We start from the raw sequence: 21,054 nt of genomic DNA on the forward strand, positions 1-21,054 counted from the left end.
TACAAATTTATGCCAACAGCTGTTGCTATCGCTGTCCTTATTGTTGTCGTCCTTTCTTTTCGTTTTTGTGTGGGGAATCGGGGGATGGCGCGGTATGCCTTTCATTTTTCGATTTTCCGGAATTCGGTCCTCCCATTGTTTGCTTTTCATTTTTTGCTCCAACTGTTTTCCTTGCGGTGGCCATTTTAATTTCGCCTTTATTTCCTCGCCTCGCCATCATCCTTGTTGCCATGTTAGCCGCAATTGATTTGCCGTAAATTGTATTTTTAATCTGTCCGACAAACGTTCGACATTCGATTTCGTTTCGAAACATGTTGAAAGCGATTCTGTTTGTATTTCATTCTCCACTGCCAAATCGGGGCGATTGAATACGGAGGCAGGGGTATGGTGTTAATGAGTGTGTCATGGGTGTTATTTATTCGTTAGGTAATTGACAGCGTATTGCAAGGCAGTTCGGGATTCGTTTCGCTTACAAAATAGTTCATTTCAAGTTATTCAAGTTAATATAGTTAATAAACAAGGAATGGAAAATTGTGAAACTTTAATAAGATTACAATTTCACATTCTAATGATTAATTAGTATAGTTAAATTGTCAGGGACCTTTTGAGAAATATAATGCTCCTTTAAAATGCTTTGCATACTATGTATAAAGATGTTACAATTATTTTTATTAATAACTCTTTACATTGTAAGACAATTGTTTTGTAGGGACTCTTCAGTTTGAAGGGAAATTTCATTTCCAGTACTTCACACCCTACACAAATATTTACACCAATTTATTTGTAGGCTTTTAGATGCAGTCGATTAAATTGCAAATTCAGTACTGGGCTGATCATCAAAGGGCGGGCGAATAAAAATAAAGTGCTAGAAAAACAAGAGTCGAACATTATTTTTGGCAATTGCTTTGGAAATACTAATATGATTGACAGTTGCTGGAATCGCATTAATGTCACTCACACTCACGCGCCACATTCAAGCACCCCCACGTTGCCCCAGTGTTGAGTAATTGAATTTGTTCTTGTGTCGACTCGATGTTGCTGCCACCGAAGCCCTATGGCATTGGAAAAGTAAAAGAAAAACAAGGGGAAGGTATATTAAATATTTCACATCTTACATGTCTGGGGATCGGATCAGCAGAAAGTCATGAAGTGCGGCTTGTGTGTGTTTTTTTTTGTCTTGTGGAATCTACTCCATTGTTTGTGATTTGCTGGTAAAGTTGATGGAGTGCACCTAAATTCTGATTAATGCGCTCTTTTAGTTAAAAAAAAGAACAATATTTATCCCTTAAGATAGCAATGATTGACAAAATATCTAAATAAGAGGTGATCTCCAAACCCAATTGACTGTTGATTTGAAATACTCACGTATATGCCGAATTGACTGTTGATTTGAAATACTCACGTATATGCCGAAGTTTTATAATCACCCTTACTTTACCACCAACTAACTACGAGCTGAAATCAGAGTTGTATATAGCCTAGCAGATTATCTGCACACACTCTGTGTTGCCAAAAGACCGCCCCCGTGGGCATTATAGCAACTTAAATGCCAAGTGTCGTTAGTTGCTCTTTCCTCCAGAATGGGTGATAAGATGGATTTTTCGGGGGTCCTTGCTGGTTTTTGGGGGGTTCTGTCAACGGAACGGATGGATAAGAAATATGTGAGCTTCTGGCAGACTGCGTACATATGTTAGCACATTTTTAAATGTGTTTGTGTCAGGCTGGAGTCGTGACTGCAGTAAATTCCTGACTACCCAGAAATGCTCACATAACGAAGAATGGCAAACTTGATAGAAATGAGCATTTCAACATTTTCAACTTAAGCAGGAATACAAAAAAATATACATACATATATATAAAAATACATATGAGACAGGAAAACTGGCAATGCATGTCTGCAATTTTTTAAGCAAACATTTTATTTGCTCAAATGCTAGGAAAAAAACCAAAACATCGCCATAGAGGATGGAGTGAGAATGGAACTTGAGACACACAACCCACATCAAAAGAGCAACTCCTGCATCACCCCCCTCTTTTCCCCCGTTCTCGCTGTCGATGTTGTTGCTCCTGTTCCTTTAGTTGTTGCTGACTTGCGCTCCTGTTGACATTTTGATACAAATCTTCAATAAAATAAAAGCAGCTCAAGTGGCCACAGCGTAAACAACAAAGGAAGTACGACCAGTAGGGAAAAACTTGGGAAAACATGCTACGTGGAGGAGGTGAGGGGAGCAGACATAAAATAACCCAAAGTACTAACCGAAAACTGCTGGTAAAATGGTGCAACTATTTTCTGGTTAACGTTGACTTGCAATATATTTTAAAGCAACAAAATATTTTAAGTTGCATTTTAGCTCCAGAAGATTTCATAGATTTCATAAGCAAGTTCATTGTGTTAATTTATTCCTTATATCTGTTCATTGTGGTTTTTATTCAGTTCTCGAAGTCTTAATGGCAAGCAATCAAAAAGTATTTAGTTTCAGTATCAGTAGATTATTTCTTTGACCAACTTGTTTAATCTTATGCTTATTTTTATATTAATAGTATATTATTAAACGTGCAACTAAATTGCTTGAATCTACAAAAGTATTTACAGCTTTGAGTGTGAAATCTCAAATGGAGCTGAAAGTCCCAACGATTAATTGGCCGCGACAAACCCTTTTGGACACCCTAATCCCACGCCTCAATTCGGACCGTCGTTCTGTCTGAAAGTCCTCGGTGTCATCTGTCCCAGGAAATCTTTTTCGTTTTTGGCGGACTTGATGTGGTTCCCCCCCTTGTCTGGTTGGGTTTTTGTGACTGTGGTCAAGCATATGGCACACAACACAGAACAACATGCCATTCCCCCCAGTACCCCCACCCCCACACAGATACACACACACACACACACACACACATACAGTGGGCAATCACGTTACAACAACAACAACAACAACGGGGAAGCCGAACAAAAAGTTGTTAGCCAATTTACTAAATGTCCAGTGTGTGTTGAATTGTTGAAGCTCGTTTGCCGCTTTGTGTACTTTTTCGTGTTTCGTATTGAATAACAAATTATTTGTGGCATATGCTTAGGGGCTGGCAAGGACCAAGGACCAAGGACGCAGAACAGGAGCTGAGTGGGCGTTAAACGACTTGTTAGCCAGTCAGTCATGGATAGTCCGATGGTCTGACAACTTGTTTGCCCGCCCGAGATGGACATGGAAAAGAGTAAATAAGTTGAAAACTGGAATTAGTCCGTTTAGCTGTGGGATAGTTTAATGTTCTCCATGGACTTTGGGCGTATCAGATGAAGTTAAATATCAAAAGTAGTCGACTTTTCCGGCTCTTTGGCTCAACTATTGTTCAACCCATACCGTTTGAGTCTTTCCTTGCCGATACGTGAGTTTTTTACCAATGAATATGAAGCCACAAAACGAGATCTGGCCCAAAAAAAAAATGGAAGCATATAACTTTTAATACAATTTGTAGGCTCTGACTACGGTGCTGGCTCTTCATTAGGATTCTTATTCCTTTTGGATATTTTATAGCTTGCCAAAAACCGAAGAATTTATTGCCGCAAGTTCAAAACGTTTCGATGGCTGGCATTTTTCTGAATCGACCTCGACACGCCTGCTGCATTTTCAATTGCATTTCCAATAAATTGTTTCCAGCCTCGAGTAGTTCCGCTTCCTACTTCCTTTCCTCCTTGAATTTGCCAAATTGGCGAACATAAAAGAGGAGCAAAATATCCGCGTAACACTTAATTTTCCCATGACTCTGCTGAACTGCACAAGAGAAATGCGTTTCGGTTATTGGAAGCAGTTCCACTGGGCGCAGAGTGGGCGTGGCAAGATGTAATTAGGCGCTGTTAATTAGGTCGTAATTGGAGTTTTTCTCTGGGGCTCAAAGCGGTCGAGGGTGACTTCCCCAAGGACATTACTTACATGTAATAAAAGGGTGAATAATCGCAGTAAGTTGGATGATATGTTCGCAACGTGAACTAAAGATATTTTTCGAAAAGAATGGTAATGGTATCAAAACGATTAAAACTTTTTGGAACGTATTTATTTTTTATAACAGAGTGCAATTGCGATTCCTAGATGAGAAAAGGCATGGAAAATATAACTTATTTCCTTTAACTTTCTTTAACTTCTGGCCAAAGAAGTAATTGCATAAATTAATTAGAGATGCATTTACGGCATCCACATTTAAATCAAAGCAAAGAATAATGTCTGAAACTCGTTCATAAAATCAAACTGATCAATTATAATACAATCTTTTCTTATTTTAAGAACATACATTTTTATTTAACAAGTTATTGTTACAGCTTACACACTAAATAAAATAAAAATCTCCGAAAATAGTAAAATTCTTGATTTTAATGGTGAGTTAGACTAGGGCTATATTTATTTCGGTTACCATATCGTAAATATAAACTGATCCCAATTAAAATACACTATGATATAGAGTAAACAGCATTTGGCTTAACTCACGTGCTGATAATTTCAAACCGCGTTTACCGTTTACAAATAATACAAATATTTTATAATAATTTCTATATATGTATATAATAAATCATTTTTGTTTTGGTATCAAAATTATTGGCAAAAGTAAAATGAATATGATAACAATTAAAACTGCAAAACTAATGGATTCCCTGCTTTTTGTTATGACACAATACACAAACCTAAACATGATTACTTTTCCATTAATAAAAATATTATGATTATTGATACCATACCTAAGACTAAACGTAATGAAACAAATTGTTAGCTTTGCACAGATAAACTGACGTGCAGTAATAAGCCAAGATTGTATAACTATTTCAATTTAAATAAAACTGACCAGTAACACCCGGCAACAAAAAGAAATTTTATTTATTTACAATATTTTGTTGGTGTAGTTATATTTAAAATGCAGTTCTTACAACTAAGCTACGCTGAGCTATCTGGCCAGTAAGAGAAGGCAACAAAATGGATTTATATTTATTTGGACTATTTTGTTGTGGTCGAAATAATAAATAAGTAGTACTTCTTGCAGCACAGTGTAGGGAAAATACAAGAGTCCGTTACATCCTCCGGCACCTGCAGTTGAGTCCCGCTGAAAAACCTAACTAAACTTCAATTGGGCATTGCCCTGGCTTTTATAATGTGGCTCAGCCAATGAGAGCCAAGAGCCAAGACATAGAGTTGTTAAAATCCAAACTCAGGGGGTGGGTAACATTGGGGGTTGCTGTTTAGAAAAGCCACTGTTAGGCAACTAAAGCTTTTCGGCGAAACTTCAAAGCTAGCTTGAAACGCAGATCCTTGCTGGGGAAAATGTACCATTATTTAAGGAAAATGTAAGAAAACAGTCTGTTAGGGATATTTTCTGAGAAGCAGTAATGGAGAAATTCAGAAAGCTTAACATGGGTACTTTTTAGCAGACATTCTAACAGCTAAAGAGAAAAGTTACAGAGCACTGTAATTAACAGTATCGTAACGTTTTAACACAATGTTATACTTTACGTAATTATATTAAATAACAGAACTGTTAATCCAAAAATCTTAAAAAGATTATGTTATGTTTAATACAGAAAAGTATTTGAATCAAATGAAGCTGTTGAAGAACAAAAATTGAACTGACAATGTAAATTATTCAATTTAAATATTACATTAACTATATGCAGTTTATTTGTGTTGTTGTCCTATGTGGTGAAATTTGTTTTCAGTGCGTTTTTTGTAATCCTACAAATCTGTAGAGCCCCTGAAAATTGGTTGCGTAAAAATGGAGTGGCAATAGTAACATCCATTTGGCATTCGATACTTGGGCTTTTGTGGTTAAAACAAATTAAGTGGAATTAATTTGACTTTGCCTGGCTTTTCACCTGTGCATCGGCACACTCACTCGCACACTCAACCGTGTGTTTGTGCTTGTGCATTTATGATTTCGGAAAAAGGCCTCGGAAAAGTAAGTCTGGAACAGGCTTTGTTTGTACTGCTCGTTTTGCTGTCTCGCTGTTTCTGACATTTCGAGTGGTTTTCCCCCCCGTCCCCCCCTCCCTCCTGACCGTGCATTAAATATTCATCATGGAAAAAGCACTGGCAAGTGGAATAAAAAAAAAATAATAATGGGAGAGCCCAATACGTAGAGGCACATATATCCATATAGGATATGTTTATGGTAATTTATACTCCGGTGCGGAGATTGAAATTCATGTAAATAAATTGCACCTGTAAAAATAATTAAAGTTGAAATCGCTCGCTGGCTGGCTAAAATATGAACTCCACCTTTCACTTGCCAGTGCATAAATTTACTCGCTCGCATACCCATTTATATCTGCGCTGCGATATACGAGTATACGGTAGGGCTACTTGTTATTTGTTATATAGTGGCAAGCAACAAAAAAATTGGAATAAAATAAAATAAAAATGAAAAGAAAAATAAAAATAAAAAAAATAAAGAGAACTTTCCGCCAGACGATGGAGCACTCGAAGTTGTGGGACCTTCGCTTCAAGTGGACTTCAGACGGCCAACAACAACAACAACAACGACGATGGGGTGGTGCAATAACAAGGACGATCCACGTGCAAAAATTCTTTTGCTATTTTTCAATGGGTGGGACCTGCTCCTCCCAGGTGCGACGCCAACAAATATTTTTATAATTTCCTTTTCGTGAAAATTTGCATTTTTCTGTTGCGCTGCGTTGTGTTGTGTTGTGCCTGCCATTTCCGCTTTGCGCTTTGCGCTTTGCGCTTTGCCACTTTGCCATTTCCGGTTTTGACGGCTCGACGGGAATTTCTATTCCTTGGCCATAATTGCAAAGTTCCCGCTCCTGCGGCTCCTTGGGGCCTCAGCTCATCCCACAGGCTGTCTGCAAACAATTCCCAGTGATTTTCAATGTGCATGTGAATGAAATTAAGCAATTCCAATTTACCTAAGGTCCTTTCCCGCATCACTGAGTTCACTTAATGATTTCGCAAGTATAATCTCAAGAAAATTGTTTCAGACTTATGGGACTCATTTGAACAACTCCAATGAATAATTGCTGGTTGGTTTGTTAAGATTTCAGATTTGCAGAATTTCAGTTAGTTCCAGCAAACATGAATTTAACCATCTATTTAAGAATTAAAGCCGCATTTCCTACTGTTAACCAGTCGATTCCCTTTGCATAATTGCAGTCGCTGACAATTGATTACGCATTACTACAATTTAATTATTAACATTAATATATCAATTTGCATTTAATTCATCCTTCCTGTGAAACCGAAATTTATTTGTCATTTATTAAATCTTTAATAATTGGCACGGTCTCTGTGTCAAAACAACAAGCCTAATTAACATTTAAAATTATCAGCTGACATAAATTGTTTGATGGCCATAAATATTTCTGCCGACGAACGGAGGCAGAAAACTTTGCAGACAAGGCAATATGAAATGCACAAAAGGACAATAAGGACCTCAGTTCCGATTGCCGTTTTCCCCTTGCCGCAAAAAGAGAGAGAGAGAGAGAGAGAGTGAGAGAGAGACGGCTGCGGACAGGGCGGAAGAGATGGCAGCGAATAAAAAACAAATTTATCAAAGCGAGCAAGGGGCATAAATGTAGCGTAATTTAAATAAAATTGCATTAATATGTTCTCTCCACCGAAAAGGATCTCCAGCTGCATCCTCTGTCCTGGGCAAATTTCCAGCTAAGAGAAGAGCTATTCGTGCCTTCCCCGGATCTGCCGGCCATAATTCATCTGGGAGGCAACAGCACCACATACACATACACACAAACACACACCACACAACTATCGCCGGACCTCTGTTGCTCAGCAAATTCACACCAAAAATCAAAAAGCAATAATGATGCTCGAAATCTGAACAGCCGGGTCCGGGTCTGGGTCCGGGTCCGGGTCCGGGTTCGAATACGGATTGCATGGCGAGCTGCGGACGGGAGGTCCCGGGAGGTGTGAGAAGAGGGCATGTCTGGGGCCACTATAAATGCATGAGTGTGTGTTTGGGCTACGTGGCAAACTTTTCGAGTATTTGTCGTTATAAATTTGACATCAATTGCCACGGCATGTGGCCAACGAAGGTCTGACAGTCCAGGAACAAGCCAGGCGGTTCCAAAGGTGGACGGCCTCCGGCTGAAGGGACGACAAGATGGTGAGGCACTGCTGGGGATGTGAGCCAAATTGCGAAAAGAACCCGGCTTGTTTTAGGTAAAGTGTGAGGGAATTTAAAAAGAAAAAATATTTAATATGTCTTTTTCTACATATCGATGGAAATTAAGAAATGTAACAAGAGAGAATGCCATAGTCGAGTTCCCCGACTATTTGCTACCCGTTACTCAGCTAGTGCAAGTGCTAACGAGAAATTTTAACATTTTCCGGAATATCAGTAGAAAAAATGCGGAAAAAATAATCATATGAAAAATGAAAATTAAAAATTATTAAAAATTAAAAACTAAGAATTGAAGCGTGTTAGTTTTGTATACTCGTCCCCCCAAAAACGCACCGCAGACCCCGCACCACAAACCACGCACCCGGCACCCCGCACAAAAAAAGACCAAGAACACGGCACCACGGGTTACTCTTTCAAAAGTGTAAGATTTGAGCGGTTTAATTTTTATTGTCCAACAGGGAGTCGGAACACAACTAAAATTCTTACCATTGCGCTTTTTTGTCCATTCAATAAATTATTATTTTATCAATCTAGGGTGAGCCTCTAATTTCAAAACTAATTTCCTATTGCTCCCAGTGGATTTATTAAATTTCCTTTTGGTATTCAAAAGCAAATCATAATTCCAGCCACTTCAGTGCAGTTTTAAGTTCGGACCGGGCAACATCGTACAATGTCGAGTCAAATAAGATTTCTATTTTTGCTTATTTTCATTCAACATTCTAGAATTCACTGTTCCAAGCAATTGGACAATATTAGAAAGGACTACTGCGAAATTTATTTTCGTGAACTTGGCGAAAACAGATCGTGCTCAATAACTGATAATATTGTAACCACTGAAGATTATGAAATGAGTTTAGATGTTTCTACTCTACAAATAAATTGGAAAAACCCAGTGTTTCACCGTTGGAATATTTACAAAATATCTAATGAAGCTGATTACGAACTTGTTAAAATTATTGTGCATGGAATTCGAAGTGAAGTCGATATAAGAATAAGTCCTGGCGTACATTATCTTGGCCTACTTGGCATTCGGGAAATTGGTGACTACAATATTTACCTTCCATCCTTGGTGATAACTGAGGCGGATATACATTACGCAAATGGACCGCAAAATGTATCTTTTGAATATGTAGATGACAGTCCACTTAATTCCATGGTTATAAACAATTACATTCGGAAGACAATGAACAACACCAAGCAAATCGAAATTAATAATACAAATACTTTTGAAATACCGACACTAACAATGGAAGAAAATGTTTTTCATGGCAAAAATAACATGAGCGGTGTCACATTTACTGGATTAAAAGTAGAAGGTTTGACGGCTAAAACATTTGAAAATTTAACAAGTTTAAGTCGGCTTATTTTCGATAATGTTGTTTTAAAAGATTTTTCGTTTTTGAGGTAAGTAAAAGTAAGCGTCGCTTTTCTAACATTAATGTGTCCCTGCATTTCAGATCTTCTACACTCCAGGAATCATTAACATCTTTCATCATGAATCCGTATGTGATGGACTTGAAAAACTTTGACAAATTCACGAATCTTGAAACCATAGAAGTTAACCGATATAAATTCTTTGCAAATCTTACTGCTTTCATATGTGAATCAAACAAAAGGGACTGTCAATTTACATTCGGAATTAATAAGGTTGCATGCCCCTTAGAATGCAATTGCACATATGATCGAGAAGAGTCACGTTTAGAAATTGATTGTGGGTGGAAAAATCTCACAACTATTCCATCGCTACCGGTTCCGAAAAAAGGTCATTCACTTCTGATCTTTCACGACAACCTGTTGACTGAACTGCCCTACAACTCATTGGAAGGCTATAAAAACATACAATCCTTGGACGTGTCATACAACCAACTAACAAGTCTAAGCGTGAGCCAACTGCCTGAAAGTCTTTACTTTCTGAACATCAGATATAATAATATTACTACCCTAAGTCCACAGGTTGTTGAGTATCTACACAGTGTTAATACTTTCTTTCAGTATGACAACAAATGGATTATCTACTGCGATGAAAACTACTTACAAGATTTCTTTAGGAATAAAGCAAAATTGTTACGGATAAAAACATCCGAATTTGACCGAATAATGACATACGCAAACGCAGACATTCCTGCTTCATTCCTGAGAAAGTTTTTTGTTGAACATATAGATCATTTATATCTAGAAGCAAATGAAGATGAAATAATAGGGGCCCATGACAGTTCGTATTCACACTTAAAGGCAATGGAATATTTAAATACCTTCATTTGGATGTTTATGGGGGAGTTCGATGAAATTATTCTCCACCATCTCAAAGATCCCTGTCCTTACAGATGCTCATGTTGTGTCGAACGGCAAACGGGTGAATTAATTATAAATTGTCGGAATTTAACTCTTCAGTTTTATCCAAGGCTATTAGACTTGATTCCGAACAACACGACGTTATATCTTGATGCAAATGAAATAAGTTATCCCGATAATAACAAAATTAAGTACAATGGTTATCCCTCGATACAGAAATTGCACATGTCCCAAAACCTGTTAACAGAACTTTCACTTAGTCTGCTGTCAAATAACCTAACTTACCTAGACGTACGCAATAATCTTTTAATCTATCTGGATGATGATGTGGTAGCCTTCCTTGAAAATCGGGAGAACGTCACCAAGGTAGAACTTTCTGGGAACCCATGGGAATGTAATTGCAGGAAAAAGGTCTTCCTATCTTATCTCAGGAAGCACGAGCCGATGGAATACGAAACAGCCCTGCGCCGCGTTGGCATAACTCAGGATAAGTGTCCTGCAGACTGCATTTGCTGCGTCGACACCTCCAATTCCGAGTCGCTCACACTGATGATCGACTGCAGTGGAAAGGACCTTCGCGAAATACCACCATTACCCACACTAGTACATGGACAAGCAACTCTCATCTTTGAAAGAAATAATCTCGAGAAATGGCCATCCAGCTTGCTACCAGGATACTCAAACGTGACACGACTTTATTTGGCCAACAACAGACTTTCCGATATTGATCACCTACCAGAGAAACTTATACACCTGGACATCAGTAACAATAAATTCTCGGCTCTAGACGGTCGAGTACGGGGAATCCTGCAGAAAAGAATGAATTCATCCCAGATGAAACTATCACTTTTGGGGAATCCGTGGACTTGCAGTTGCAAAGAGAAGGACTTTCTGGTATTCGTAAAGGCGCAAGCGAGAAATATTGCAAACGCTTCTGCTATTCAATGCAGTGGTACTGGACGATTGTTGATTGAGATCGAACAGACTGATATATGCCCCTCGGTTCATATCTACTTCACCTCCCTCGCCGTCTCTCTGCTGATCCTTGCTTTGTCCCTTAACGTCTTTGTCTGCTTTAGGCGACCCATAATGATCTGGTTCTACGAGCACGAAATATGCCTCAGTTTGGCCGCCCGCCGGGAACTCGACGAGGAGAAGAAATTCGATGCCTTCCTATCATTCACCCACAAGGACGAGGAGCTTGTCGAGGAGTTCGTGGACCGCCTGGAGAACGGCAAGCACAAGTTTAGGCTATGTTTCTACCTGCGAGATTGGTTGGTGGGCGAGTGCATTCCCGATTGCATTAACCGATCTGTGCAGGGCTCAAGGCGCATTATCATCTTGATGACGCAGAACTTCCTCCAGTCCACCTGGGGTCGCCTCGAGTTCAGACTGGCGCTACATGCAACCTCGAAGGATCGGTGCAAGCGCCTGATCGTAGTAGTTTATCCTGATGTAGAAAACTTCGATGATCTAGACAGCGAGTTGAAAGCGTACATGGTGATGAACACCTATCTGGAGAGAAATCATCCAAACTTCTGGAACAAGCTGATGTATTCAATGCCACATGACATGCATTCGAAGAGAAGACGTTCTGATGCAGAAACCGAGGTATAAGAACAAAATACACATCATATGTTATGAAAAATATATTATACTTTTTTCCCGTTTATCTATCGAATCTGAACAATATAGTATCAGATCCATGCTCTGTCAGTGCAAATATAACTGCAATAAAAATACTTTTGTTAAATGCTCAAAAATCTCAACTTCTCTCTTATTTCCCTCTTATTTAAGTAAGGCCAAGAACATTGTTTAAATGAAATATAAGTTTGGCGGCTTTTTGTGGCTTTCACAAGCTCAATTGGGCGGAACTCAAAATATGTGGGATCCCTGAAAGATTCGGGGAATTAGTAAAATTGTTCCAAGGCTCCGTACTCAGCCCTAAACTTATAGAATTTCACCTCAGGCAGAGCTTTCAGAGCCGTCTGGATATACATATAAAACAGATATAACGTCTTGTAAGGAAATGAAATGAAAGTTTTTTAAAGCACCTGAAGACATTTATAAGAGATATATTTGTTTAATATTTTTATTTTTAAAGATAAAATTGGGTACATTTTACATTTTACACCTCGGCTTCAAATATTTGTAGGAAAATGTACAGCTTTTGAAAAAGCTTTCTTAGAAGCTAGAAAAGATTAAGCGAATGTTTCAACTCGTAAGCAAGTGTGGAGCTTAAAATAAATGTAAAATTGTAAAAGTAAAATTTGTATTGTACTGTAGTTAAGTAAAAAAAGATGTTTTCTTTGCTATATTTTAAAAAATTGTCCCCTTCTGTAGATGTAGTTTTGGACATAAAAATATAATTACTATACGGCTTGATTACATGTTTATGTCTTATAAGTCAAAAACCCCCAATCTCTTCAAAGTCGCGCCTTAACGACACTTTCCGAGAGCTAATGATGTGTGAAATTCCTACCTACTTAACTTCCTCTGGTAGGGGAGGTTCCTCTAACAGCCCCAAGGATGCACACGGAGCTACCCTTTGTTTTTTCAATCTCCCCCAAATCTCCCTGCAAGGGACATAAACAAAAGTGCAAGCGATTCATCGGGTGAGTTGAGCAGGTGCAAGTACAGGTAAAGGTTCTGGGGTTGGTGTAGGGGTTGGAGTTGGGGTTGGAGTTGGGGTTGAGATTTGGTAAGGGAAGGGATGCAGCGAGGCGATGATGGGGACTCCGATTTGAAATGCACATCACGTTTTTCGCCACTTTTTTGGCGACAGGCGACAGGCGGCAGACGCAGCGGATGGACGACGATTGCGGCTGGGAATGGGAATCGCGTGCAGACTAAACCATGGCACGTGTGCTCCACCACTGGCATTGGCCGTATCAATCTACATGCCTCCCCTGCAGGAGTGGATTTTAAAATGCATATTACTTTTTATAGTATCTAGCACATTTTTGCCGAGCTCACAGCTCACAGTGATGTATTATTATTCAATCAGTGACGCAACCTGCAAAAATGTTATACACACCATGGTAATATGCACAATAATTACCATTTGTAGGAACAATCCACGTGCAATTAACAAACCAACTAATTGAGGCGATTTTTCAATTTTATTTTCCAAATTAGCAAATATATATTTAGCATAACCTTAGCATTTTATGGAGCTTTAGTGGAGGCTGCTATACGCCTTTTCTAATTATATTCCCTTGCACATTATCACAATTGGCACATTTTATTGTTGACTTTATTTCGAAAGTTGTCAGCCAAAGTTTCCGTGCTCCTTCGCTGTGCTGTATTTTTTTGGCTCTCGTTTAGGCCAACTTTTCGCATTTGGCCAGCAATTCAGTTCGCAGTTCATATATTGCTGTCGCTGTTTGAAATTTATGCTGACAGTTGTTAGAATTATGCAAACATTTGTTTTAGTACATTATGTGTTTTGGTTATCATGTTTGGATCAAACAGGATGTGAAACGAGTATTATTATGCTGAAAGGAATTTATATTACTTATACCACTGACCTAAATTATATGAATCCTACATCATTTTATCTAAGGAAGTAATACGGAAATAAATACATTTTAAAACTGAAACCTATAAAGTAAAAAATCAACCATCTGAGGTGACTTTTCAGTAGAGTCTTTTGAAATGTTGGCTTATTTCTGCGCTTTTTCGCATAGCGGGGAATCCATTACATAATCGGGGTTCAGATCCCCGGGGAGCTACTCCCTCAATAGATCATCATTTGCATGTCTTGTAAACGTTCTATACATTTTTGGCAGAACACAAGGGCAGAAAACGGAAAACGCTTTAAGGCAAACAAAGGACTCGATTGAAATATAAAAAACCACAAGAACACAAAGAATAAAAGACGGAAGCGGAAAAGAAAGAGAGAAAGAGGAAATCCAAGGGGGGAGGGGGTACTCAGGTCATAGGACAACACTAAAAAGAAGGCAAATTTTATTTGCATGCGGCTTTTCAATTCCTCCAAGAACATAAAACGCAAGCCAGGGAAACCAAACCTTCGGGGAACCCTTTCGATGATGGAAAATAAAGAAGAGTTGTAAAACGAGAACGAAAACCCAGTGAGCGAGTGAGAGGAGGCGAGAGTTAAAGCGAGACGGGGCGAAGGAGGCGCGGCGTCTTAACAATTTCCTGCCAACTTCTGCTTCATTGCATATTTCCGTTTCCTCCAGACCGGACTAGTCGCCAACCGCCTCGGCTCCTGGGCTCCTTGTACCCGCTGCGTCCTGAGGCCTTGCACATATGGAAAAGCGTCGACAGCCGCCTGGAAAAATCCCCTTTCTCTTCCGAGCGGTTTTTCTCTTTTACGATTTGCAATTATTTTTGCTCATTTCAGCAGAAGCAAATATGCCCACAATTCTGCAATTCCTTGAGGGACTGACTGCTGCCAGACAGTCCTGAGTCCTGTCAGTACAAATAGTGGCAACAGTTCCTTCTCCTCCTCCTCCTCCTCAGCTCACTTCTCGTCTATAACGATTTGCATAAGTTGATATTTTTCGAGTTGTTTCACTTTGACATACCTCCTCCATCTAGACTTCGATTCGTTCGTGTTTTGTGTGCTCAGTTATTTGTCCGCCCGAATAAAGTCCTTGGAAGAAAAGGATGGGCATGGCATGGGGTAGATTTACAACATGGAAAGCATTTTAGCTGCAGCGGAATCAGACTTGCATTCAGTCTGCCACTTTGCTCCCACTTCACATCGACGCGACTTTGTCCACATTTCATTGCTTCGGGGAGGTAATGACAATTGTCTTCGGAGTCCTCTACTGAGTGGTTTATTAATTCCTGTACGAGGAGCAGCAAGTACATGGCTCGGAGTCAAACTGAAATGGAGGAGGCAGTGAGTCAAAGCTTAGAAGGAAAGTGAAAGGGAAATCTAGTTCGTAATTTTAATTTACCCTTGAATGCACCAAATTGTGCTAAAGCACATTTGGCAATTTTTAAACCTCTCGTATATCAAAAGTATTATTAAATCCTTTGCCTTAAGTTAATTACATTTTAAAGTCCTTAAGCTAGATTCGCCTGTTAGCATGTGGCGTAAACCCTCATTCCTGGCTAACCAAACTCACACCTCCGCCTCCAGAATTTTCCCAAATTGCCCACGTAAAAAGCAGAAAAACAGGATGCTCTTCGGCAATTGGTGAATGAAAATAGAAAAAGTGCCAAAACATTTGCCTTTGAAGAGGAGTCCACCAACACCACACCGATTGGCCTTCCCATACTCCTGCAATGGAGCGTGTGCAGAAAATCAAAATAAAACGCTTTTCGTTTCATTTCGCAATGAAATTTTCGCAAGTGCTGGCTGGGCCTGTCTTTGTTTTGTCTGCTCGCCTGCCATTGAATGGAAATTGTTTTCCAATACAGTATTGAATACAGCATACACGATGGGATACTGTACGGTATATAGAGTCTACCAACCATAGCACTTTTGGCCATTTCCTATGCACGTCATGTGGGCAATCAGCGCTCATGTCCATGGGATACTTTCTTCTGGTTTGAAGCCCCATTCCTTTCTGTTTGGGATATCTATTTCCAGTTTTATTTCTCACTCGGCTCATGAATATTTAACTGCCAACAATTGACTATGATTGTTATGTTTGTTGCTGCTCTGTGTGTTTTACAATTAGAGGGGACTGAGTGGATAGAGGGGCTCGGACGAAAGGCCACAGGGATTTTGGGGTTCGGGATTGATTTTCTCAATGCCTTTATATTTTTCATTTATCAACTTACGTTTTCCTGCTTTGCCTGGCAAAGAAATTGCAATTTTAACGCATGACAGGACATTCTCAATGCGCTCCAAGCCAAAAATACAACAAAAAATTCGCTTACAAGCACTTCAGCCATTCTCTATTTTCCTACTTAGACATCGTCGCGTAATCGAATATAAATTGAATTTTTCACAACAAATGGATTTTTCTCAAGAGTTTTTCTTTGCCAGATTACCCCCGTCTGTAGTCGAATAAAATAAGCATAAGATTAATAATATGCATTAAATTTGAGCGCACTTTTATTTCATGTTGCTGACAAAAAAAAACATATGTCCTTAAAAGGTCTGGCAAATGTTGTAATGAAATTTATCAATTTGAATTGAAATATATTTTCCTGTTGATGTTTCATTCAATTCATTGTCAATTAAATAAGTTAACTAGTCATCAAATATTTGAATATACGAAATAGAGGTAAGCTACGTCAGTGATTTTATATATACTTTACATTTCTTAAAAGTAATTTTTTGCTAGAGGTTCCAGTATGTCTTCTAAAAATATTTCGCGACTTTACTCACGCATTTTTCTTCGTTCATTTCTATTTTTCGTGTCTGATTGAATATTTTGTTCGTTTTCCATATTAAGCTGTCGCCCGCACTTGTATTTTTTGCCTCCGTGGCGTGTTTTGCACTTGATGCATACATATACTTTGCATTTATTGTGGCCAGACCGAAAATAATGTAAGCTAGTCACGTCTAGCCACTTGTGTCCTGTGCCCAAGCTCCAGCCTTTTCCAGCTTTTCCAGCTTTTCCCAGGTTTTTTCCCCTTCTAAGACGCCCTGCTCTCGTTTCAAACTCGTGCCTTCACATTCACTTAGTGCAAGGCTGTGCCAAACCTCCTTTGCATATTGATATGGCTGCTGCGAAATCCACTTACCTTGCACACATTTTTGGTGCCAAATTTAGACCTATTTCTGCTGGAATATATGAGTTAGTATTTCGAGTCATTACTGCACACGAAATGAACATTTTGCATTAATTGTTACACACTTCCAGTGTTTTCAGAGCGCGTGCTTAAGCGCCGTGTCTAGACGAAAGTTTTCCTTTTCGTCAGGCAACAGGCGAAAACAAGTTAAAACAAATGAAAACGGTTTGGAAAACTGACCAACCCCAAGCACCCGATTCCCAAATAAATGGTGCCCTTTCAAATGTTGTTGCAAATTGTTAGCTCGTGTCCCATAAAAGTGCACATAAAATCAAAAAGGGGGAAAAATGTGCGGGCCTCCACCACCAACTTCCAAACATTTTCGCATGCCACGCCAAGCAATTAAAGCGGCCCAACGAAAACTCCAGCTCCATGTTGCATGTGGCAAACTTCTGGCTCCAAACTGGCGCCCAAATGGCGGACATGTCGACGGCGGCGCCTCAATGTCAGGCCATTAAAGTTTAGTGGGCGATTTTGCATAGCCTTTTTGCTGAGCCACCCAAAATCCGCCAAAAGGATACCGAAAGTGCAGCAGACGTTTTGCCCCTGCCACGCCCACATTCTTAGACGCCCACCCATCCCCGTAAAGTTTTGCCGAAGCTCATCAAGCCGAAAAAGTTTTGCCCAGCGATAAATCAAATTTTTTTGGATGCTTGTTAACTCGTTCGTTTAAATTAAGTTGAACATTAAGGCACAAACTGCTTGCTGAAATGTTGTGTAATTTTAAGAATTTCCTGCCGGCAAAGAAAATTGTGTGGAAATGCGGCGTCGCGGCTGACAGCTAATGAAAATATTTGCCGGAAAGGCGGGGAAAATACTTGAGGGTTTTGTAATTAGCGGAGTGTTCAACTGCGCTTGACTGCGCATTAATAAATATTTCCAGCAATTGTTAATGGTTTTGGGAATCTGGAAGTTTGTGTCAATAAGTTATTTATAACAAATATTTATTATTTATATACAAATAAATCGATCTCATAACTATGAAGGCTTTTTGGACTGTAAAATTCCTTAAGACGCCTGATATCACTGTCAATTTCCTATAAGTTTTATGTTGCTCCTTACCAATGACAAAGTCGCAGGAGAGGCACAAGTAATGTATGGGTATTTGCATTTTAAACTCAAACCACACATTTGATCTCACATCTCAGCCCGTCTCGGATTTCCCCTTGACATCCATCAAATCCAAGCGACCCCACGGTGTGCAATCCCACATCAGTGCAGCCACTAACGGGTCAACAGCCCATTTCAAGTGATTTCATGTGATTACTCACAAAACACAGCTCTGGGAGGATAACCACCTCCGATTCACTGGCCCTTTTCCCCTAATCACAATGCCAACAAGTCCCTGGGCGCAGGACGCTTGTTATTGTCATTGTTATCAACGCTGTCAGTTGCGAAATGGCGACACCAGAATAGCAACACTCACAGGAGCAACTGGGACAGGACATTCGAATGGTGCTGGTTCTGCTGGTTTGGCTGGTTTGGCTGGTCCTGCAGTGTCTCATGTGGGCATATGTTAAACATTTTGACACTTTTGCGCACGGTTTAACCGAAAGCCTCCGACATCCGCTGAACTTTGACACTCTAATGGTAGTTGATGAGGGTTCTCCTGCCTCCGTGGAATTCCTCACTTGGCAACTATTTAAATTTAGAAATGCTAGATCCCTTTTTTGCGGAAATTCGCTTACAGTTCACCATAGTTGTAGCATGCATGGGATTTTGTAATATTTGTCGTCAGTGCGACGACGATAATCAGCGAACTGAAATCAACTGCCGACAGAGTTTTACATCGAATTGCCAAATTGTGGGTAGTGGACGGTCTAAACCACTTTGGTGGTTCGCACCGAGCTTTGGCGTGGTTGCAGTTCGATGATTTTGGGGGTAGCACAGGGCGTGAAGTTATATTGAGACTTAATTAAGTGCCGGGTACTGAGGGGCAAATTCAACTGGGTCCCGGAGCTGGAATGGAAAATGATTGTATGGCGGTTACTAACAAATTCGAACGGATATGGGTTTTGCGTAACAAGCTGCAAGTTGATGTTTGCGTTTTACATTTAAAGAAAAAAGACAAATGTAATTTCCGTGTTACAGAAAATCTAATGATGGTTGCCTATGAGCTAAAGGTTTTACACAGATATTTAAGATAATTTGTGCGATGGCTTTATCTACATCTCAGCCGCCTCACACGTTAAGTTTAAATATTTCAATGTACTTCGATAGGATCGGGCGTTCCTCATCCTTCGCTAAATATCACCTTTCACGTGCAATAAAGAATTATGCAGAGACAGTTAATACCCGCGAGACAAAAAGCGGCTGGCTTATCTTAGCCACCACCCCAAAATTCCGGGGCAAAACAATTTTCAAATCGCTTCCTTTTGGCTGACGACGACATTTTCTGGCTATACCCCTGCTTTTCAGCCATTTCCCCCACATTGTGTCTGCCAATTTACGTTATCGCTTTCAAATTGAAAATTTGCGTAATCACATTTTAAGTGAAAATCGCTTTGCAAATTAAATTAAATCGATTTCTTGAAGACGATAAAACCGGGCGGGAGTGAGAATCGTTCTAACAAAAGTTGCAGGGCTTGTAAATATACATTATGGCTTTTTTCATATCCGTTTCCGGTTTGGCACTGGAGCTTTAAGCTCTGAAATATGCATCTGCAGTTTCACTTTGGTGTCTGCATAGTCGCGACATTGCATCTCAAAGACCCATCAACGTCATCAAATCGTTAGTCAAATACGAGAAAGGAAAAAATATTTAAGTTCTTTGCTCTTCGCCCAAGTCTCTCGTGGCAATAAAAATGATGAAGTACTTTGAAAGTGCTCGTAGCACTGGGCTGGCAAAATAGGAGAAGAAGTTAGAAAAGCTTGCATTCCTGGCATATCCTTTAGTTTTCCTGCATACCCTACACAGGAAGGGGTACATTGATATTTTCGAACGGATTGAATGATTATATGATTTTAGATAAGGTTTCGAAAAACTATAAAACTAATCAGGAGTATCTTTTACATTTTTCCCCTCCGTCATACTAGCCTTGAACTTCTCTTCAACTATATAAATATAAATCAATATTTTTCATGTATCTTTCTTTTCCAACAATCCTTCTCTTATTTTTGCATCCAGTGGTTGCAATGATTCCTCATGGTATCACGATTAAAGAACGTAGGTCTTGGAAAATCCGAAACTGACGTCTGATAACTAAATCTTATATATCTTTAGCAAAGTGCTGGTATGTGGCAAACCCGGGACCCTGTGATGATTTTGTAAAAGTCTGGGGCTACGATTATATGACCAATCGCTGTATTTTCTTCTATTATGGAGGCTGCGGTGGGAATCCAAATCGATTCTATACGAAAGAGGAGTGCCTGGACACCTGCCGAGTGCACAGACCTCCAAACCGGAAGAAAAGGGAAGGAGATTTGGACGTAGAAGAGGAGGAGGAGGAGTTTGAGGAGGATATTGACAACTGGGACAAATGGGTAGATTGGGACCATTCGGAGCTATGAGTGTACCAATAGAAAGGGTATGCAAAAGTCGCCATGGCTAGTAGACATTGACTTCAAGTTAACTTTTGATTCGTTGTGCAAACGCATAATTTCAGTTTGAAAGAAAGAACTTCCCGTCGAGTTGGTTGTAATGCGTTTTCTTTTAGCCGTCTCCACTGCATTTTCCATTTTACTCACTACATATACTCGTAGCCGTAGTATGTATATCTATATATCTAGACGTCTGTTTGCTGCCAATCTGGGCGACGGCCATTAAGTCAAACCGTTTGAAGCAATTTGAAAGCTACCCATAGTCTGGCACATATATATTTTTACAGACAGCCTGCCTGCCTGGGTTATTTATCAACAATTTTATGTGGATAGAGTTGCGATTCTGACAATTTTTGACATGCAATTTGCCATTTT

The 21,054-nt window shown here is 39.6% G+C and overlaps 2 protein-coding genes across 2 annotated transcripts; both read left to right on the forward strand.

The window, feature by feature from the left end:
• Positions 1-6,437: 6,437 nt before the first annotated feature.
• LOC122611957 (protein toll-like) lies at positions 6,438-12,134 on the forward strand. The gene is given in 5 exon segments (XM_043785394.1): positions 6,438-6,509; positions 6,512-6,542; positions 7,774-7,909; positions 8,848-9,528; positions 9,582-12,134. Coding segments are annotated over 5 exon segments (3,372 nt in total). The 3' UTR covers positions 12,034-12,134.
• An 8,034-nt stretch (positions 12,135-20,168) lies between these two features.
• Positions 20,169-20,719, forward strand: LOC122626646 (kunitz-type serine protease inhibitor homolog beta-bungarotoxin B6 chain). Its single transcript, XM_043806976.1, has 2 exons — positions 20,169-20,305; positions 20,363-20,719. The coding sequence occupies exons 1-2, from the start codon at positions 20,221-20,223 to the stop codon at positions 20,647-20,649; spliced, it is 372 nt and encodes a 123-aa protein (XP_043662911.1). The 5' UTR covers positions 20,169-20,220; the 3' UTR covers positions 20,650-20,719.
• Positions 20,720-21,054: the final 335 nt, after the last annotated feature.

This window comes from Drosophila teissieri, chromosome 2L (genome assembly GCF_016746235.2).
Source record: "Drosophila teissieri strain GT53w chromosome 2L, Prin_Dtei_1.1, whole genome shotgun sequence".
NCBI lineage: Eukaryota > Metazoa > Arthropoda > Insecta > Diptera > Drosophilidae > Drosophila > Drosophila teissieri.